This window comes from Salvelinus sp. IW2-2015, linkage group LG4q.1:29 (genome assembly GCF_002910315.2).
Source record: "Salvelinus sp. IW2-2015 linkage group LG4q.1:29, ASM291031v2, whole genome shotgun sequence".
NCBI classification, from domain to species: domain Eukaryota; kingdom Metazoa; phylum Chordata; class Actinopteri; order Salmoniformes; family Salmonidae; genus Salvelinus; species Salvelinus sp. IW2-2015.
Genome location: NC_036842.1, coordinates 68,333,204 through 68,356,272, shown reverse-complemented (window position 1 = coordinate 68,356,272; position 23,069 = coordinate 68,333,204). Strand labels below are relative to the sequence as shown.

Sequence of the window (23,069 nt, the reverse complement as noted above, 5' to 3'; positions counted from 1 at the left end):
AGTTCCTACCGCTTCCACTGGATGTCAACAGTCTTTAGAAATTGGTTGAGGTTATTCCTTTGTGTAATGAAGAAGTACGGCCAGAAGTGTCCTGTTTGTTAGAAGCGCGTGACCAGAAAGCATGCTACAGTTGGTTTTAATCCTGTATTGAACACAGATCATCCCGTCTTCAATTTTATCGATTATTTACGTTAAAAAATACCTGAAGTTGTATTACAAAAGTAGTTTGAAATTTTTTGGCAAAGTTTACAGGTAAACCTTTGAGAGTATTTTGTAGTCACGTTTCACAATTGGAACCGGTGTTTTTCTGGATCAAACGCACCAAATAAATGGACATTTTGGATATATATCGACGGAATTAATTGAACAAAAGGACCATTTGTGATGTTTATGGGACTATTGGAGTGCCAACAACAGAAGCTCGTCAAAGGTAAGGCATGAATTATATTTTTAATTCTGCGTTTTGTGTCACGCCTGCAGGGTTGAAATATGCTTCTCTCTCTTTGTTTACAATGGTGCTATACTCAGATAATAGCATAGTTACTTTCGCTGAAAAGCCTATTTGAATTCGAATGTTGGCTGGATTCACAACCAGTGTAGCTTTAATTTGGTATCTTACATGTGTGATTTAATGAAAGTTTGATTTTTATAGTAATTTTTATAGTAATTAATTTCAATTTGGCATTCTGCATTTTCTCTGGCTTTTTGCCAAGTGAGACAGTAGCGTCCCGCCCAAACTCCGATTTTTTGATATAAAATATGAACTTTATACTTTACATGTTTGTGTAACATGAAGTCCTATGAGTGTCATCTGATGAAGATCATCAAAGTAAGTGATTCATTTTATCTCTATTTCTGCTTTTTGTTACTCCTCTCTTTGGCTGGAAAAATGGCTGTCTTTCTCTGTGACTTGGCTCTAACCTAACATAATCGTTTGGTGTGCTTTCGTCGTAAAACCTTTTTGAAAAAGCGGACACTTTGGCTGGATTTACAACAAGTGTATCTTTAAAATGGTGTAAAATACTTGTATGTTTGAGGAATTTAAATTATGAGATTTCTGTTGTTTTGAATTTGGCGCCCTGCAGTTTCACTGGCTGTTGACGAGGTGGGACGCTACATACCCTAGTGAGGCCAAGATAATGGAATTCATTGCCCTTGACAATCAACCGTTCTCTGTCGTGGATGATGTTTGCTTTCGCCGACTGGTCGAGCACCAGTACACACCACCAAGTGTGCTATTTTTCAAATGTTGTTCTACCGGAGTTACACAGTAATTGCGTCACTGCTATTAGCTTCACAACATACATACTATTGAACGCCGTTTGGGTTTTTGCGTGTCAAAAAAGATACAGTAGTACTGTCAAAGCTATACAAAAAAGTCTGCAAAAAAGCAAACGCCGGCCACGAACGATGTGTTTACAATACCGCGTTGGTAATAAAGCATTATTTGTTCGACCACAACTTCTGGGGTAGCTAGCTTTAGCTTGGTACCTAGCTAGCACCAATACAACCATCCTGAAAACAATGACCAGTAGAAACTGCAGTCATTTTCCTTATTCTTAGCAATGATTTAGGAATCCTTGTGAGTAAGTATTGGCTAGGTTGCCACTTGTTCGTCAGCTATTGAAATTGAACTTTAAAAATAAATAGCTAGCCAGCTACCCTGTTGCCCAAAGCTAACGTTATAAGCAGCCAGCTAGCTTCATCTGGCTAGTGAGGCTCGACCTGACCGGGTTGTGTTGTGAAGCTAGCCACAATAAGGATTAGGCACAATAGTGGAATATGCGGTTTGCCTTCAAAATAAAAGTATGTCATTGACAGTGATGCAAATTAATACAAATAGTAGAATTATGGCATACATTTATTTTGAAGGGTAACCGCAAAGTCCAAAATTGTGGCTAATCCTTATTGTGGCTAGCTTCAAACAAATGGGTCCGACCACCATTAATCAAATAAGAACTGTCTTATAAATTACTGCTGTTTTTAGATGACAGCTAGCTACTGAAACAGATTGTTATTTTGCTATGTTTTTGGAAAAGAACATTGTTTGCATCCATGAGCTAGCTAGCTTTTTTTATGACCAGCACTGTAGGTGCGCGAGACAACTTTACCAGCATCATAGCATACGTATCGATGAATCGTTGTGACATATGAAATACGAGTGATTGTGTAATAATTAAGTCTTTTTTTTTACGCGTTAAATTGTTATGTGACGTGCAGTCATATTCAGGTCCCGATTGGTCAAGAAGCTTATTTGACACGTCAAATAGTGTTATTTGACAGGTCAAATAGTGTTGTTGACACGCAAAGACCCAAACTGCGTTCCATAGAAATCCTGGTTGAGAATGAAATGACTGAACAACAAAACAATACAGCAAGTGAAATAAATAGGTTTTGATTATGTTTTACTGGTAATGGGGACATACGTAAATGCCAACAAAATAACTTTTTGGTCTGTGTGTCTGTGACCTTTATTTAACTAGGCAAGTCAGTTAAGAACAAATTCTTATTTACAATGACGGCCAAATCCGGACGACGCTGGGCCAATTGTGCGCCGCCCTATGGGACTCCCAATCACGGCCGGATGTGATACAACCTGGATTCGAACCAGGGACTGTAGTGACGCCTCTTCCACTGAGATGCAGTGCCTTAGATCGCCGCGTCCGTGTGTGTTAACTATTTAACTGTACTAGAATGCTTAAAAGGCCGCAATTCTTTTTATATCGGTTACCGTATCGGTATCGTGGTTTTTTTTTTGGCAAGGAAAATATTGGATATCGGTATCGGCCAAATATGTCATATCGGTGCATCACTAGTTTCATCCTCACCACCATGCTGGATCTGGCATGTGAGCTTTGTGAGAACCACATGAATGCCAAGAAAGAAGCTACAGCTGCCAAGCAGGCCACCAAGGCAGCAGGTCCTGCTCTCCCTCTTCCCCAAGCACCACAGCTACCGCTCAGGGAAAAATAAGACACAATGTCAAGTCGGCAGGTGCCTATGAAAACTGTGCAGTGCAGCCAATTTGTTTGTGGGGCTTGCTCACACAAAGCCCTGAAGCTGTGTGATGACTGTGGACCCGAAGCATAAAGAGAAGACGCGATTGAATCATGCGTAAATGCAAGTGTATAAGGGCACAGTGTCTGACACAATCAACAAATGACTGTTTTTATATCTTGTCATGAATATATTTCCACAAATATTTCTTTATGCAATTAATCCTTTACAATTGTCCATGCACTGGTGCTTTTCTTTAGAAATACAGCAAGTCAATTCACCTGCGCTCCTGCCTGGTTATAATTAATATTATTATTTGTATTTTTTTTCATTTCTGCCTTGTTAAAAGAAGCTGTAACTGGACATTATTAATTACTATAACTCTTATTAATGAATCTACAAATAAAGTTAATGTTTTTATTGTAAGGGAAACTAAAATGGGCAATAGGCCTACGTTTTTTTCTAGAATTATACAAACATATCCTTGACTCTATATAAGCAAGTCATAATTTTTTTTTTTTAAGTAGCCCCTTTTCTCTCCCCAATTTCATGATATCCAGTTGGTAGTTACGGTCTTGTCCCATTGCTGCAACTCCCCTACGGACTCGGGAGAGGCGAAGGTCGAGAGCCATGCGTCCTCTGAAACACGACCCTGCCAAGCCGCACTGCTTCATGACTCACTGCTCACCAGCTGCACCAATGTGTCGGAGGAATCATCAGCTGCACCAACGTGTCGGAGGAATCATCGTCCAGCTGGCGAACGAAGTCAGCTTGCAGGCACCCGGCCCACCACAAGGAGTCGCTAGAGCGCGATGGGACAAGGAAATCCCGTACCGCCTAACCCAGACGATGCTGGGCCAATTGTGCGATGCAGTGCCTTAGAACGCTGTGCCACTCGGGAGGCCCCATGAATATTTATTAATACAATTAATCCTTTACAATAGTTTATGCACTTTTTATCAATAATTTATTCATCAAGCATGCATCTGATGCATATGCTAAAGATGGACACCCGGCAACCTTCTCTAGCGGGTACTTACAGTGCATTCGGAAAGTATTCTGACCGCTTCACTTTTTCCACACTTTGTTACAGCCTTATTCTAAAATGTTTTTTTTAACATTTTTTATTAATGTATTCCCCCTCATTAATCTACACACAATACCCCATAATTACAAAGCAAAAACCTTTTTTAGATAAAAAAAATAAAATGTATTTTTAAAACAACGGAAATATCACATTTACATAAGTATTCAGACCCTTTAATCAGTACTTTGTTGAAGCACCTTTGGCATCGATTACAGCCAGCCTTCTTGGGTATGACGCTACAAGCTTGGCACACCTGTATTTGGGGAGTTTCTCCCATTCTTCTCTACAGATCTTAAGCTTTGTCAGGTTGTATGGGGAGTGTCGCTGCACAGGTATTTCCAGGTCTCTCCAGAGATGTTCGATTGGGTTCAAGTCCGGGCTCTGGCTGGGCCACTCAAGGACATTCAGATACATGTCCCGATGCCACTCCTGCGTTGTCTTGGCTGTGTGCTTAGGGTCGTTGTCTTGTTGGAAGGTGAACCTTTTGCCCCTACGCTGCTTCAGGGATGGTATTGGCCAGGTGATGAGCGGTGCCTGGTTTCCTCCAGACGTGATGCTTTGTATTCAGGCCAAAGAGTTCAATCTTGGTTTCATCAGACCAGAGAATCTTGTTTCTGGGAGTCCTTTATGTGCTTCCGTCTTGCCACTCTACCATAAAGGCCTAATTAGTGGAGTGCTTCAGAGAACGTTGTCCATCTGGAAGGTCCTCCCATCTCCCCAGAGGAAATCTGGAGGTCTGTCAGAGTTACTATTGGGTTCTTGGTCACCTCCCCATCCAACCTGACGGAGCTTGAGAAGATCTGCAGAGGAGAATGGGAGAGATTCCCCGAATACAGGTGTGCTGTAATGCTGTAATCGCTGCCAAAGGTGCTTCAACAAAGTACTGAGTAAAGGGTCTGAATACTTATGTAAATGTGATGTTTTTTTACATTTTTTATATATATATATATATATATATATCTATCTCCTGGAGTCCAGGAAACCACTCACCCAGAGGCGGCGCTCCTAGTGGCCGGAGACTTTCATGCAGGGAAACTTAAATCAGTTCTACCAAATCTCTATTAACATGTTAAATGTACAACCAGAGGGGAAGAAATTCTAGATCACCTGTACTCCACACACAGAGATGCGTACAAAGCTCTTCCTCGCCCTCCATTTGGTAAATCCGACCACAACTCTATCCTCCTGATTCCTGCTTACAAGCAAAAATTAAAGCAGGAAGCACCAGTGACTATGTCTATAAAAAAAATGGTCAGATGAAGCAGAAGCTAAACTACAGGACTGTTTTGCTATCACAGACTGGAACATGTTCCGGGATTCTTCTGATGACATTGAGGAATACACCACATCAGTCACTGGCTTTATCAATAAATGCATTGAGGATGTCGTCCACACAGTGACTAAGTACATACCCCAACCAGAAGCCATGGATTACAGGCAACATTCGCACTGAGCTAAAGGGTAGAGCTGCTGCTTTCAAGGTGCGGGACTCTAACCCGGAAGCTTACAAGAAATCCCGCTATGCCCTGCGACGAACCATCAAACAGGCAAAGCGTCAAAACAGGGCTAAGATTGAATCGTACTACACCGGCTCCGACGCTCGTCGGATGTGGCAGGGCTGGCAAACTATTACAGACTACAAAGGGAAGTACAGCCGCGAGCTGCCCAGTGACACGAGCCTACCAGACGAGCTAAATCACTTCTATGCTCGCTTCGAGGCAAGCAACACTGAGGCATGCATGAGAGCATCAGCTGTTCCGGATGACTGTGTGATCACGTTCTCCATAGCCGACGTGATTAAGACGTTTAAACAGGTCAACATACACAAGGCTGCGGGGCCAGACGGATTACATGGACGTGTGCTCCGGGCATGTGCTGACCAACTGGCAAGTGTCTTCACTGACATTTTCAACATGTCCCTGATTTGAGTCTCTAATACCAACATGCTTCAAGCAGACCACCATAGTCCCTGTGCCCAAGAACACAAAGGCAACCTGCCTAAATGACTACAGACCGGTAGCACTCACGCCCGTAGCCATGAAGTGCTTTGAAAGGCTGGTAATGGCTCACATCAACACCATTATCCCAGAAACCCTAGACCCACTCCAATTTGCATACCGCCCAAACAGATCCACAGGTGATGCAATCTCTATTGCACTCCACACTGCCCTTTCCCACCTGGATAAAAGGAACACCTATGTGAGAATGCTATTCATTGACTACAGCTCAGCGTTCAACACCATAGTACCCTCAAAGCTCATCACTAAGCTAAGGAACCTAGGACTAAACACCTCCCTTTGCAACTGGATCCTGGACTTCCTGACGGGTCGCCCCCATGTGGTGAGGGTAGGTAGCAACACATCTGCCACACTGATCCTCGACACTGGAGCTCCCCAGGGGTGCGTGCTCAGTCCCCTCCTGTATTCCCTGTTCACCCACGATTGCATGGCCAGGCACGAGTCCAACACCATCATTAAGTTTGCAGACGACACAACAACGGTTGGCCTGATCACCGACAACGACAAGACAGCCTATAGGGAGAAGGTCAGAGACCTGGCCGGGTGGTGCCAGAATAACAACCTCTCCCTCAACGTAACCAAGACTAAGGAGATGATTGTGGACTACAGGAAAAGGATCACCGAGCACGTCCCCATTCTCATCGACGGGGCTGTAGTGGAGCAGGTTGAGAGCTTCAAGTTCCTTGATGTCCACATCAACAACAAACTAGAATGGTCCAAACACACCAAGACAGTCGTGAAGAGGGCACGACAAAGCCTATTCCCCCTGAGGAAACTAAAAAGATTTGGCATGGGTCCTGAGATCCTCAAAAGGTTCTACAGCTGCAACATCGAGAGCATCCTGACCGGTTGCATCACTGCCTGGTACGGCAATTGCTCGGCCTCTAACCGCAGGGCACTTCAGAGGGTAGTGCGTACGGCCCAATACATCACTGGGGCAAAGCTGCCTGCCATCCAGAACTTCTACACCAGGCGGTGTTAGAGGAAGGCCCTAAAAATTGTCAAAGACCCCAGTCATAGACTGTTCTCTCTACTACCGCATGGCAAGCGGTACCGGAGTGCCAAGTCTAGGACAAAAAGGCTTCTCAACAGTTTTTACCCCCAAGACTCCTGAACAGGTAACCAAATGGTTACCTGGACTATTTGCATTGTGTGCCCCCCCCCAACCCCTCTTTTACGCTGCTGCTACTCTCTGTTTATCTTATATGCATAGTCACTTTAACCATACCTACATGTACATACTACCTCAATAAGCCTGACTAACCGGTGTCTGTATATAGCCTTGCTACTCTTATTTTCAAATGTATTTTTACTGTTTTATTTCTTTACTTACCTACACACACACACACACACACACACACACACACACACACACACACATTTTTTCGCACTATTGGTTAGAGCCTGTAAGTAAGCATTTCACTGTAAGGTCTACACCTGTTGTATTTGGCGCACGTGAAAAATAAACTTTGATTTGAAATACATTAAGGCATTTACATAAATCAAATGAGAACACTTTCTCTCTTTCCTTCCTCGAACAACTCCTCAGAACAACACTGCAGAAGTCTTTGTTTCGGTGACGGTCTTAGTTTTTGCAACGAGACCGCCACTTATAGCTGCCGCTGAGAAAACGGAGACTGGAACACTGACACAAAATACCAATTGCCTTACAGAGGTGAAGAGCACACCACCTGGTACTAACTGATGATTGGCTAGGGGATGAGAAACCACTCCCCCTTCAATACAGCCTCTGATTACGAAAACAACAATCACAAATTGCCATGCCCCTTTATTAATCCTGGTTAATGTGTCAATCATCTGCAATTTATGAGCAGTCAGCAGTTCACACATCAAGTAGGCTACTGGGAAGACAGACTTAAAGTAGTTGGCCCTAGCTAGCAGAAAACAAGAACTATACAACAGATTAAGATACAAAATTATACTTATCACTCCTGGATGTATCAGGAGTCCTTTAGCAATAGAATGAAGCACTGCAGTGTACTAGTTATATGGCACTGTAACTGTAGTTATATTGCAAAATTACTGCAGTAAAAATATATATATTTTAGACACAGTATTTTCAGCATACTGAAGTTGTACTACAGTTATACTGCACTCTGACTGCAATCTTTTTTTGTAAGGGTCCTTCTGATTGATCAGGTTGATAACAAATCAATAAGTCAAAACAATGAAACCGTATGAATTGATTCCTGATCCTGTTTGTGATCGCTATTGCTCATGGATTATTGAGCACTTTAGCACATGGTTAACTGTAGGTCTTCTCTAGCTCTAGTGTGCTTATGATGACACCGTTCTTTCAAGGGTTTCTTCTGAAACCCCTTTTCAAGCAGCAGGTACACTGCCAACACTTAACAAAAATAAATGGAATGCCTCATGCAGGCTAGGCTGCTGAATGGATACTGTTATCTAGTTAGACCATTCCATCCTCTAGGATTCTGGATGACAGCATAATTGGGTAATTGATTTTTTTGCACATACATCATGATTTTTAAATTGGGTTACGTCCCTCTGTCTCCTGGTGGAGTTATCAGCAGCATCTGATCTGACAGACCTGGTGTGGCGCATTCTAGACTGGAAGCAAAACCTCTACCTAATTCAGCATTACCATGGGTGCCAGGCAGCAGGTGGACTCACAGGCTTCTCAGTGCCAGAGGTTGTCTCTACCAAGGAAAAATGGGACCCTAGATAATTGCCTTCCTTTTTATTTAACCTTCTTTCCTCACTCCTTGTGTCCATTACAATTTCATATCAGCATCACATTTGCTTACACTGTTGGGCACATTTTTAATAATGAGATTAGTTGTAATGAAATGTTTGCATGTGTTTCAGGAGCATCTTTCCTTAAAGAAGTACATAGTTGACATTGTGACGGACAGCACTGTCTCCTCTGAGAGTGTGAAGGACGGAGAGGAGAGGCAGAAGGCACGTAAGAAGGCAAAGAAGCTCCGCGGACGCATGAACTCCAGGTGATACATCCATCTGTCCCTCTTCGCTCTCCCTCGCTCTCTCTCGCTCTCTCTCGCGCTCTCTCGCGCTCTCGCGCTCTCGCGCTCTCGCGCTCTCTCGCTCTCTCGCTCTCTCGCTCTCTCGCTCTCTCTCTCTCTCTCTCTCTCTCTCTCTCTCGGCTCTTCTCTCTCTCTCTCTCTCTGTCTCTCTGTCTCTCTGTCTCTCTGTCTCTCTGTCTCTCTGTCTCTCTCTGTCTCTCTCTGTCTCTCTCTGTCTCTCTCTGTCTCTGTCTCTCTCTGTCTCTCTCTGTGTGTGTGTGTGTCTGTGACACCCGCTCAGGCATAGAGGACAGCGCTGCCTTCGGCGAGGTGCTTTGAGTGACAAGGCGATGGAAGCAGACGTTATGTGCATCACAGCTGTCCACAGAATAACACTGATGAGCTTAATTTATGGCCACTTTCTGAGATTGGGGAAGAAAAATGGGTATCGATCTGAGGCCCTGGCTTTCACCTGTTAAGAGCTCTCCCCCTAATTGCTGCCAGGGTTCTGCCAAAACTGAAGCCGCCTCCAGTGGACAATAGTATGTTAAAGTATGTGTAAACCATGCCTATTTTTCTTTCTCCGGGCTATTGATTTTTAAATGAAGTATCAAAGAAAATCTATAGTAATCAACAAATAGGAGGCAACGCGCCTCCGTGTCAGATCCCAGGCATGGGATCAATCAGTTTAGTAGCCTGTCACAACAAGGGAGGAAGGAAGGGGTTGGGGGGCAGGATAGGGACACGGCAGAGTAGAGAGAAAGTTGTGGGATGAGCTGTTTGTCACGGGGCAGGTTGGACTGTGGCGGCCTGGGTGGTGCAGCACCTGAAATGACATATGTCTTATGCGCATCGTTAACTCTTACGAGCAAACGGTCCTGTATTGTAGTCACTTTTATTATCAGGACACTCACTCACCTTGTGATGGATCCACTTTGTTATACAGTCCATTTTTAGCAGCGCCCGCTAACATTTTAACTTAACTCAGCTTCTCAGTATATGTCCGACTTATGTTTTATTTAAAGTGGACTGGTAGAGGGGGCTGAAGTATCCAACATATTAAATATTTAGTACTTTATTCTATAGTACTTCGCTTTCAGTGAAGTTTGTCATGAGTGTTTCTGTTCCCTTATGGAGGAGCTTGCTGCTGAGAAAGTGAAATGATCTGCCTCTGTTCACCAGCCCTAGCCCCAACCCCAGCCCTCTCTCTCTCAGTCCCAGCTCTAACCCTGCTGAGACTAGCACTCAGAGGCACAAGGCTTTTAGAGGTAGTAAATAACACAAAGCCCCAACTAGCATAAAGGTGAGCAGTTCCATCGCTGAGTGGAAATGAGCCATTTTATTGGAGCATGGCAGGGTGTCTGTAAAATGCAAGAGATGTTTTCATTGGACTCTGAGGCGGGCTTTTATCCCCTCCATCATAAATTGCTGAACACAGTTTAACCCACATTTTGGCAGTTTGGCTGTCTTTTTTCCTGTAATATTGGGCTGCTTTTCTGATGAAAATATGCTCTTGAAAATGTAAGTAGCATGTCATTTTGCGTCGGGATGCGTTCTGAACTTTGAAACATGGATTTGGAAGTGTGTACCTGCTCCTGTAGTGCATGCCGTTTGGCTGTAGCCCGCTGTGCGTGTTTCCCTTGGCTGGGAACAGAGTCAGTAGTGTGTTAGTGGAGCTCAGAAGGAGGTGGGCACACAAAGACACCCCTGTGTGGAACCTGGATAGGTCATCACAGCAATACTCCTTTCACCCAGTAGAGGAGCTGAAGGGGTCCATATACACACAATGTTCCTGTGAGATGAGGCCCCAGGGAAACCACTAGAGGTTTCAGGCTCATCAAGCCAACTTGTAGTTAAAACAACCTGTCCATTTGGGTCCACCCCGACTGTTTAGCTGTTTTGCCATAATGCACAGTAACACAGCATCAAACAGTAAACATGTAACAATATAAAACTAAATTGGTAACTTTTTGCCTCCAAAGGTAGACATTTTTACAGCGTTGGCTCTCTTTAGTCAGTCAGGGCCAGCCCAGTCCAGATTAATAAAGAGCAGACTGTGATGAATTAATTATTAGTAATGCATTGTAGATTTGTGCTTTTTCTCTTATTGCTGATTACTAATATTTATAGCCGCAGCCCATTTAGCCGAGCCTGCTGCCGAGCATGATGAATGGCTCAGCAATTGCTCCCCGTTTAACCTGAGCGGGTGTAAACCTGTCAGAGATGAATATTGTAATATTAGGAATGACAAACGGGCCAGGTATAGTTCAAGTTCTGGTGAAAGGAAAGCAGCAGCATTTTTTTATTCAGTCGTCTTGGAGGACATGTTAAATAATGTGATAGAATGATGGACCTCCGTCACCCCACTAGCCGTTTAGCTGATCGGTTTACTCAGAGTGCCTATAGCATTTAAGGACCCTGACCTTGCCTTCACACCACATCTGAATATCTCGGGGTAATGCCTCTTTTGTAATGCAATTTATGGTCTGTTCTCACGGTAAACAATCTTTCTGTTTTCATACATTCGGAAAATACAGTACTAATAGCTTTTCATGTTAAGTTTCTCTCAGCATTGGGAAAATGCATACATCCTTGGTTAATCCAGTAATCTTTGTGTGGGAATGTACATACACAACTAGGTTTCACATGGGGGCCACATTTTTCGGAGCTAGTAGTCGGCAGGCCAGAACATAATTTGCATATAAAATATTAGCACAATTAATAGGCCTACACAACAAATTGAACAAAATGTTTTAACACATCTGATGAGTACATTTAAATGACAGTAACATAATAATTTTGATCTGATTACACTAATAAAATCCCCAATGTTTCTATTAAGTTATTATTTTTGTCTATTTCTCTGTGCTGTGATTAGTGGGGAGAAACAGGTCTACGTAGCCTACTGTAGGCTATATTTTTTTTAATGGCAACATTAGTTCAAAACAATTAGCTTGCTAGCAAGAGGAAAATGTCACTCTCAAAGTAGAACCACTTCATCCACTACATATCTACTATGAACATCAACCACTCCTATCAAAAGAAAGATGGATAATGAAAATCTAAGTTTCAGGGAAGAATGGACAGAGATATGCGTTCATCTTACAATCTTTCGCCAATGTCAAGCCAGTGTCTTATTTGCAATGAAAATGTCGCTGTTTGAATTATTTGTTATCTCAGACGTCATTATGAATCAATGCATGGCACTTTCAAAGTGGCCTTCCTGCCCCAGACAGAGAAATTGAAGCGTTAACTGCTAGCTACACACACGGCACAAGAATGCTCCTTTGTGGCCTGACCCAACAATAGGTCTCAAGTGCCTCCCTAAAAGCTTCCTGAGGTTTAACCAAACACAACATGCCCTTCACAGACGCACAGGTATTTTGGTACATTGTGACAGTTTTAGAGGAACTGTCAAACAGGTGCCCCTGTCTGCGTCAACAGCCGGCCGCTACATCCGTGCACTGGCGGATGATGTGCATAGGATTGTTCTAGAGGGGCTCAATCAGGCTGAGCATTTTTCACTGGCTATTGATTAGTACAGACAACACCGACGTAAGCACAGTTGTGTGTGTACATGTCTGTTATTTTGATGGAAATGAATTTCAAGAATAGCTGCTGGCACTGATTCCCCTCAAAGAACACCACCATCATATTCACAAAGCTGGAAGAATTTTTGTCATTCAAAAAAGTCAACGGGGGGCAGACACAGGGGCCTGGTCAGCAGGTTGAAGGAAATTGCCCCCCCCCCCCCCCCCCCACKCAAATGAARGGCTTGCATTGTCTCATCCATCAGAGTGTTTTATTTATTTTTTATTTTACCTTTATTTAACTAGGCAAGTCAGTTAAGAACAAATTATTCTTTTCAATGACGGCCTGGGAACGGTGGGTTAACTGCGTTGTTCAGGGGCAGAACGACAGATTTTTACCTTGTCAGCCGGCTTTCACATAATCGAGGACTGCCTGCGCATCAAAATCACATCCATCACATCCATCTCAACCGACATCCACAAGATTGTGTCGGAGGAGAAATGCAACTTTTCCCATTGAGTAAGTAACTTAGTAGCCTAGTTGACTTTATTTAGTAAATACTGTCATTTATTGTGAGTGCTTATCCAAGGCTATTTAGGTCTCACGCTGACAGAATTTTCTGTTTGTTCTGTCATTACAGGAGCAGGCTAGCCCGAGTGTAACGAAGACGCTGTGAGTCGAGGTGCAGATGAAACGTTTAATAAAACTACTAACATGGAACGAGACAACATAACAGTAGTGCGTATGCAAAAACACGGGATCAATACTGACTGGGGATGGAACCTAAGGGAGTGGAGTGCCAGATATAGGGGAGGTATTGGAGTCCAGGTGTGCCTCATGATGTACAGGTGCGTGTAATGATTGATGCAAGGTGTGGGTAATGACGGATCTTGTGGTTAGTATACCGGTGACATTGAACGCCAGCGGGGAGGAGCGGAAGTAGATGTGACTGTCCCCCCCCCCCCCCCGGACGCGCCACTCCAGCCACAGGATGACGCCAACCAGAGGGACGGCCCGAGGATAAGTAGCGGGCCGGTCCGGGCAGCGAAGGTGGAAATCAGGGATAATGTTGGGATCCAGAATGTCCTCCACCGGAACCCAACACCGCTTCTCTGGGCCATACCCCTCCCAGTCCCCAAGGTACTGAAGCCGACCCCCACAACTTTGGGAGCCCAGTAGAGATCTGACGGCATAGGCCAGACCACTCTCGATGTGGAGGGGTGTCGTGGAGGACAGCATCAGCTAGGGGACCGGGAACCACCGGCCTGAGAAGGGCGACATGAAATGTGAGATACGGTAGTTACTGGGAAGCTGTAACCTATACGTCACCTCGTTGATCCTCCGGAGAACCTTGAACGGCCCCACAACCGGGGACTCAGCTTATTGCAGGGCAGGTGGAGCTGGTGTGCTGGAGTCTCACATGAGCATCACTCCACACTTCTTCTGTGCGCCTGAACCACTCATCAACCACAGGAGCTTCAGTCTGACCCTGTCGGAGCCCGGGCCGGCTGAAAACCCAGAACACAATGGAAGGGGGTCAACCCAGTGGAGCAGTAAGGTAGTGAGTTCTGGGCATACTCTGCCCATGGAAGGAATCGAGCCCACTCTCCCTGATGGTCCTGACAGTGACTCCTCAGGAACCTCCCCAGCTCCTGGTTCATCCTCTCCACATACCTGTTGGACTGAGGCCTAAATCCGGAAGTAAGGCTGAGCGTGACCCCGAGCTTCTCCATAAAGGCTCTCCATACCCGTGATGTGAATTGGGGGCCACGGTTAGAGACGATGTCCTCCGAAAAACCATAATGCCGGAAGACCTGCTGGAATAGTGCCTGAGCGACCTGGAGAGCAGTAGGGAGACCAGGAATAGGGATTAAACAACAGGATTTAGAAAATCGATCCACAACCACCAAAATGGTGGTGAAACCGTCAGAGGGGGGTTCGGTAACCAAATCAATGGATATATGGGACCAGGAATGCTGAGGCACGGGAAGGAGAAGGAGTTTCCCGGCTGGAGTGTTCCGGGGGATTTGGTTTGGGCACATGTGGATTAGGAGTTGACGTAGCGAGTAACGTCCTGCGTCATGGTGGGCCACCAGTACTTCTCAGAGATGGAGTAGTGCAAGAAAAACCTGGATGTCCAGCCTCGACAGCTGTGTGTGCCCAGGTCAGCAGCCGATCCCTTATCCCCATGGGAACGTAGACTCGGGAGGAAGGCATTACAGGTGCACTCTGGACTGGACCCTCTCCCGAATCGTAGAGACTGGACAGGGCATCGACCTTGGTGTTCTTTGAACCTGGGCGATAGGTCAGCGTGAAGTCGAACCTTGTGAAGAAAAGGGACCACCTTGCTTTGGTGCGGATTCAGCCTCCTCGCTGTCCGTATGTACTCCAGGATCCAATGGTCGGTGAGGATGACAAATTGTTCCTTGGCGCCCTCCAGCCAGTGTCTCCATTAATGCCAACTTCACTGCCAGGAGCTCTCGATCGCCGCCATCGTATTCCTCTCCATGTGCATATTCTTAGAGTAATATGCACAAGGATACAATTTCGTGGCTTACCCTGTAGTTGAGGCAAAACTGCCCCCACGCCCACCTCTGACGCATCCACCTCCACCACAAAGGATATCATGGGATCTGGGTGTTAGAGCAATGGGGCGGAGGTGAAATGTCCCTTGAGGAGACGGAAGGCCTTGTTGGCTGCTGGGCTCCACACCAACCTACAGGGCCCACCCTTAAGGTGAGAGGGGCGGCGACAGAGCTGACGTTCCTGATGAAATGGCGGTAGAAGTTGGCAAACCCCAAAAACCGTTGTAACCCCTTTATGGTGGTTGAGACTGGCCATGACCTGACCACATCTACCTTCCTGTTGTCCATCCACACTACTTGCTGGCTGATTTGGTAGCCTAAGAATGAGACAGCGCTCTAATGAAGTTGGTACTTTTCAGCCTTGACGAACAGGTGGTTAGCCAGGAGATGTTTCAGGACTGCTTGAACGTGAGTGATGTGATCCTCCAGGGTAGCCGAGTAGACCAAGATGTAATCGATTTACACGATGACCTGGCATCCGAGCATGTCCCTGAACACCTCGTTAACGAATGCCTGGAACACTGACGGAGCGTTGGCTAAACCAAATTGCATCACCAAGTACTCGTAGTGACCAGACATAGTGCTAAACGCAGTCTTCCACTCATCCCCCTCCCGGATGCGGATGAAATTGCACTCCGCAGGTCCAGTTTGGTAAAGAACCAGGCCCCACGGAGCTGTTCGATGGCTGCCGGCACCAAAGGGAGAGGGTATCGTTACTACTTGGTGATTTCGTTGAGTCCTCGGTAATCAATATATGGATGTAACCCTCCATCCTTTTTGGCCACGAAGAAGTGGACGTGCGGATGAAACCTTGTTGAAGCGCCTCTTGGATGTAATCCTCCATGGCCTGGGTCTCAGCCACCGACAGAGGGTAGATGCGTCTGTGCGGAGGCGTAGACACCGCCAGCAGTTCGATGGCACAGTCCCAGGGGCGATGAGGGTGAAGACCGGTGGCGCGGGTCTTGGAAAATACCTCCTGCAGGTCCTGGTATACCTCCGGGATGTTGGGCTGAAGGGCAACCACAGGACTCTCAACCGACTTGGAACCACAGGGAATGGGGAAGCAGGACCTCCGGCATTCGTGGGACCAGTCTGTGATTCCCATCCTCGACCATGAGATGGTGGGGTTATGGCGTTGAAGCCAAGGGAGGCCGAGGATGATCTTGTGACCCGGTGCACTGGTGATGAAGAAGGGGATGTTCTCCTGATGAATGGACTCCACGGTGAGGGTGAGTGGTTGGGTGATGTGTGTGATGGTTCCGGATCCTAATGGCCAATTATCAAGGGCTTGAAAAGGAGAGGAGAGCGGGTAGGAGATGATGTTAAGAGAGGAGGCAAGGGTCTAGTGTGATGGACACCAAAACGAGTTTAGCAGAAAGTGATGAAGATGGAATACTCACTCCTGCCCTATGAGGTGGAAGATCACGTGACCGTCCCTCTGCTCTTGTGGATCCCGGCGTGGGGAGGTGTGAGACCCCTACCTCCATGGGTTCAGGCTCTGATCCAGAGTTTTCCCTGAGGGAGGGGGAGAAGCGATGAGAGTACCAACGCTCCAGTAGTAGGTTATCCAGACGGATGGCCATCACAATGAGTGCATTCAAAGTGAGGTTGTCGTCTCGACAGGCCAGTTCCATCTGGACCTCCTTGCGCAGACCTCTTTGGAATAGCGTACGAAGCGCCGGCTCGTTCCATCCGCTGGATAATGCTACTGTCCAGAAGGTGAGTGTGTACTCGGCAGCTGTCTGGTCCCTCTTGCGTAATTGGAGTAAGCGCTCACCGCCCTCCAGGGGATGATCAAAGCTGCATTTGGACAGAGCCATGAGCCCCGCATATGAATATAGCTCCTCTCCTCTCTCCCAGACGTCTGTGGCCCATTCCAAAGCCTGCCCAGTCAGCAGAGAAATAACAGTGGCAACCTTGGAGCTCTCGGTGGTGGGGGCTCCCCTCTGGTGCGTAAAGTAGAGGGAGCACTGAAGTAGAAAGCCATGGCATTTAGATGGGGTGTCGTCATATTCATCTGGGAGTGACAAATAGGCATCGCTGACCTGAGTAGGTGGCTGAATGTGCTGGGTCGACTGGTTGAGTATCCTCCGCTAGTTGATGGTAACGCCTCCCGGGTATGTTCGAGAAATTGCACACTAGAAGAACCTCTCCCATAGCTGTCCTCAATTGTGCCAGCTGGTCCTGGTGTTGACGTAGAAGGTATCCCTGCTCGTCGACTGTCTGGGAGATATTTTGTTCCATTGTTTGAGTCAGTATTCTGTAACGAAGACGCTGTGAGTCGAGAAGCAGGTGCAGGTGAAACGTTTAATAAAACGACCAACATAACAGTAGCATCTATGCGTAAACACAGGATCAATACTGACTGGGGAAGGAACCTAAGAGAGTGCCAGATATAGGGGAGGTAATGGGAGTCCAGGTGTGCCTCATAACGTACAGGTGTGTGTAATGATTGATACCAGTTGTGCGTAATGATGGATCCCAGGACCGGTGGTTAGTATACCGGCGACGTCGAACGCCGGAGGGGAGGAGCGGGAGTAGACGTGATACCGAGATTCCTGATACAGACATCGCCTTTTTTTCTTTAAATTATTGTTTTATGTAGGATGCTGCATTTTGGGCTAGCTGTCATTGTAAGTAGGCCTAATTAAAACATCCCACTTCTATTAGGCCACATTTCTTTATTGTGAAAGATGCCGTTAAGCCTCAGCCAGTTGTCATTTTATATAGGCCTAGGTTTAGAATAAATAAACTCCAATTAAGCCCTCTTCTTGTTTGTAAAGTCAAATTGAAATGAAGATTATTGTTGAAATGAATTACTCCACTGGTGTAGTTTTTATCCATCTGTTTACTGTCGCCTGCATTCGCTATCCTCATGAGTGAAGTTAACATGTAACTTTTGCATTATTTAGGTGGGGTAACTTCCTTCCTACATCGCAGGTCCGAGTTGTTTAAATTATTATAATAAAAAATGATAATATTGCTGGCGGGCAACACTGACCTACAATGACAGTCGGCTCTGAAGCCCTGTGTTTCTGATCGAATTACCTTCCATTAACCCACCCAAATCCCTCTACAATACTGTATGATATTACATTTACAAACGCAGGTTTTTTCACAGAGCACTGTATGGATGTTGGATGTCCTAGCCGTGTCTGAATCCTGGCTTAGGAAGGCCACCAAAAATCCAGAAATGTCCATCCCTAACTATAACATTTTCCGGCAATATAGAACTGCCAAAGGGGGCGGAGTTGCAATCTACTGCAGAGATAGCCTTTAGAGTTCTGTCATACTATACAGGTCTCTGCCCAAACAATTTGAGCTTCTAATTTTAAAAATCCACCTTTCCAGAAACAAGTCTCTCACCGTTGCCGCTTGTTATAGACCCCCCTCGGCCCCCAGATGTGCCCTGGACACCATATGTGAATTGATCGCCCCCCCATCTATCTTCAGAGTTGGTACTGTTAGGTGACCTAAACTGGGACATGCTTAACACCCCGGCCATCCTACAATGTAAGCTAGATGCCCTCAATCTCACACAAATCATCAAGGAACCAACCAGGTACAACCCTAAATCCATTACCATGGCCACCCTCTTAGATATCATCCTGACCAACCTGCCCTCTAAATACCTCTGCATTCTTCAACCAGGGTCTCAGCAATCACTGCCTCATTGCCTGCGTGCGTACTGGGTCCGCGGACCACCTCTCATCACTGTCAAACACTCCCTAAAACACTTCAGCGAGCAGGCCTTTCTAATCGACCTGGCCCAGGTATCCTGGAAGGATATTGACCTCATCCCGTCAGTAGAGGATGCCTGGTTGCTCTTCAAAAGTGCTTTCCTCTCCATCTTAAATAAGCATGCACCATTCAAAAAATTTAGAACTAAGAACAGATATAGCCCTTGGTTCACCCCAGACTTGACTGCCCTTGACCAGCACAAAAACATCCTGTGGCGTTCTGCATTAGCATCGAATAGCCCCCGCGATATGCAACTTTTCAGGGAAGTCAGGAACCAATATACTCAGTCAGTTAGGAAAGCTAAGGCTAGCTTTTTCAAACAGAAATTTGCTTCCTGTAGGATAAATTCCAAAACGTTTTGGGAAACTAAAGTCCATGGAGAATAAGAGCTCTTCCTCCCAGCTGCCCACTGCTCTGAGGCTAGGAAACACTCAACCTCTTTCGTATCGTCTGAGATTCCCAAAGATTGGAATGCTGCTGCAGTCATCCCCCTCTTCAAAGGGGGAGACACTCCAGACCCAAACTGTTACAGACCTATATCCATCCTGCCTTTCTAAAGTCTTCGAAAGCCAAGGTAATAAACATCACCAACCATTTTGAATCCCACCGTACCTTCTCCACTATGCAATCTGGTTTCCGAGCTGGTCATGGGTGCACCTCAGCCTGTCTCTTATACACATCTAGATGTGTATAAGAGACAGGGTCATGGGTGCACCTCAGCCACGCTCAAGGTCCTAAACAATATCATAACCGCCATCGAATAAAGACAGTACTGTGCAGCCGTCTTCATCGACCTGGCCAAGGCTTTCGACTCTGTCAATCACCGCATTCTTATCGGCAGACTCAATACCCTTGGCTTCTCAAACGACTGCCTCGCCTGGTTCACCAACTACTTCTCAGACAGAGTTCAGTGTGTCAAATCGGAGGGCCTGTTGTCCGGACCTCTGGCAGTCTCTATGGGGGTGCCACAGGGTTTAATTCTCGGGCCGACTCTTTCCGCTTTATATATCAATGATGTCGCTAATGCTGCTGGTGATTCTCTGATCCACCTCTACGCAGACGACACCATTCTGTATACATCTGGCCCTTTGGACACTGTGCTAACAAATCTCCAAACGATCTTCAACGCCATACAACACTCCTTCTGTGGCCTCCAACTGCTTTTAAATGCTAGTAAAACTAAGTGTATGCTCTTCAAACGATTGCTGCCCACACCCTCCCGCCCGACTAGCATCACTATTCCTGACGGTTCTGACCTAGAATATGTGGACAACTACAAATACCTAGGTGTCTGGTTAGACTGTACACTCTCCTTCCAGACTCACATTAAGCATCTCCAATCCAAAATTAAATCTTGAATCGGCTTCCTATTTCGCAGCAAAGCCTCTTTCACTAATACCGCCAAACTTACCCTCAAAAAACTGAATATCCTACCGATCCTTGACTTCGGCGATGTCATTTACAAAATAGCCCCCAACACTCTACTCAGCAAACTGGATGTAGTCTATCACCGTGCCATCTGCTTTATTACCAAAGCCCTATATACTACCCACCACTGCGACCTGTATGCTCTCGTTGGCTGGCACTCGCTACATATCCATCGCCAAACCCACTGGCTCCCGGTCATCTATAAGTCTTTGCTAGGTAAAGCTCCACCTTATCTCAGCTCCCTGGTCACCATAGCAACACCCACCCGTAGCACGCGCTCCAGCAGGTATATTGCACTGGTCATCCCCAAAGCCAACAGTTCTCTGCTGCCAATGACTGGAAGGAATTGCAAACATCTTTGAAGCTGGAGTCTTATATCTCCCTCTCTAACTTTAAGCATCAGCTGTCTGAGCAGCTTACCGATCACTGTACCTGTACACAGACATCTGTAAATAGCACACCCGACTACCTCATCCACATATTATTACTTACCCTCTTGCTCTTCTGCACCCCAGTATCTCTACTTGCACATCATCATCTGCACATCTGTCACTCCAGTATTAATGCTAAATTGCAATTATTTTCGCCTCTAGGGCCTATTTATTGCCTACCTCCCTACTCTTTTACATCTGCACACACTGTACATAGATTTGTATTATAATTTTTTTATTTTTGTGTTATTGACTGTACATTTGTTTGTAACTCTGGGTTGTTGTTTTTGTCGCACTACTTTGCTTTATCTTGGCCAGGTCGCAGTTGTAAATGAAAATTTGTTCTCAACTGGCCTACCTGGTTAAATAAAGGTGAAATAAAATAAATAAATAGATGTTAAAACATTTTTATTTACTCCAGGTCAAAAGTTTGCCCTTCTAGTTCATGTACTGCCAATGTGCAGTGATTTATAGTACACTTTAAGATCGGAAATAAGGCCATATTAATATTTTTGGAACTGTTACAACTGCTGAAGAAGACATTGATAACGTAGTGCAAAGACTAAAAAGTTAAGCACGTGAATTGATCATTTCAATGATGGTATCGAGTTTAAACTCATGCCTTTTTATATGGTAAGGTTGCCCTTGAGAGCAGACATTTCTGATTTGCTCATAGATATTTCTCTGAGTGATAAATGTTTGCTGATTTAACCTTAGAAATGGTAAACATTGATAAAACCCCATAGTCAGTTTACCTAAATCTTTTGTCTTCACTGGAGCAACACAACCTTTTATTTCAGGGTTTAATTCTGAGCTGGATTGACATTAACAGTGTTTATAATCTCCTATATCTAGCTGATGCTAATGACTTGAGCCTTGTTCTGCCTGGACAGGTCTGGTCCTCTAGGGAGGCTCCATCTGTCCTCTTCCGGGACCTGTTAGTTTATCAGCTGCTTTTTGTCTGACCGTAGGACCTTCTTTCTGTCAGCCTGGGATCTATAATAGCTCTTATCTGCTCTGAGATGCTGACTGTCTGACTGACAGACAGATGCTCTGTGTGCTACTAGTAGAGCCTGTCTTCTTTGCCATGTCTGCTGGTCTAATGCCACAGAGAACAATCCTAATGACCCTGTGAATCTGTGGAGGTCATAGATTCAAAATACTGATGTCTTTGCTACCTGAGTTGGATCATACTATTTATTTAACAATATAGTTTAACAGAACATGTGATATGCCATTGTAAAGTGATGAGGGTGGAATGTCCTTATGAATTTTTAAAAGCAGTGAGGAACTATGCCCCTGTAGAATTAACGCATGATTTATTTAGAGTTACTGGGGGGGAACAGTTGACAGGCAAAATAAACACTTCGTCTTAACTTGATCTTTTTCTGTTCCTTCAGACTTTTCATCCTCCCCTGTCTTTTCTCTGACCACTGGAGTACTCTTTTCCTCTTATTCAAATACTGTTTTTTATGTTCCCTCTGTAGGGCAAAGGAGTACGAGATGTCAATGGAGGCAAAAACACAAGTCCCCGACTCCCCATACAAGGCCAAGTTAGTTCCCTACTAAACATTTATACCTTCTACTTCATCTACTTAACTGTAGTGAATATTGATAGTTGGAGGGATGACTGGACTAAACCTCTCCCCCTCTCCCTAGGCTCCAGCGACTGGTGAAGGACTTGGTGAAGCAGCTCCAGGGCCAGGACAGCGGGCAGTGGGCCAACACCAGGGTGTCAGGCCTGGACAGAACCCTGGGAGAGATCTCCCGCATCCTGGAGAAGCAGGTAAATCACTAACACCTCTCCTCCATGTCATATAGTGCTGCTTGGGTGTTGTTCTGTCAGTGCTTAGTCAGTGTGGGTTGTGTGTGCAGTGAGTGGGGCAGTTCTCTGAACTGAAGCGTTCTGTTTGGCTGCAGCTCTCTGTCTTCCAGTGTAGAGTATCACTTACTCCCCAACTCCTTGCCCCAGGTTATTTGTAATGCAGGCCAGATTAGCTATGCATTTTCATTGGCCACATGTTACTAATAGAGGAGCAACCCATTACTAGACAGGCAAACATTTGCATGCTTCAGAAGTATATTGTGGGTTTATACAATAACATAAGGTTTTCCTAGAAAATGTAATCCAAAGGATCTCAAATTACAGTGGAGTATCAGGTATTTCATTGGTATTTGCTGCTTTTTTAGAAAGCTATATACTGAATGACAGACATTGATAACAGCAGTTGACTTAAGTCAATGTA

The 23,069-nt window shown here is 45.4% G+C and overlaps 1 protein-coding gene across 4 annotated transcripts in view; it reads left to right on the top strand.

Moving 5' to 3' along the window:
• LOC111962414 (S phase cyclin A-associated protein in the endoplasmic reticulum) overlaps window positions 1-23,069 on the top strand; it is a 141,017-nt gene that overhangs the window by 73,068 nt on the left and 44,880 nt on the right. For all 4 annotated transcript variants that reach the window (XM_023985492.1, XM_023985490.1, XM_023985489.1 and 1 more), the window contains 3 exons: window positions 8,953-9,089; window positions 22,311-22,376; window positions 22,483-22,609. In XM_023985492.1, the coding sequence (XP_023841260.1) occupies window positions 8,953-9,089; window positions 22,311-22,376; window positions 22,483-22,609 (330 nt within the window). The remainder of the gene's footprint in view (window positions 1-8,952; window positions 9,090-22,310; window positions 22,377-22,482; window positions 22,610-23,069) is intronic.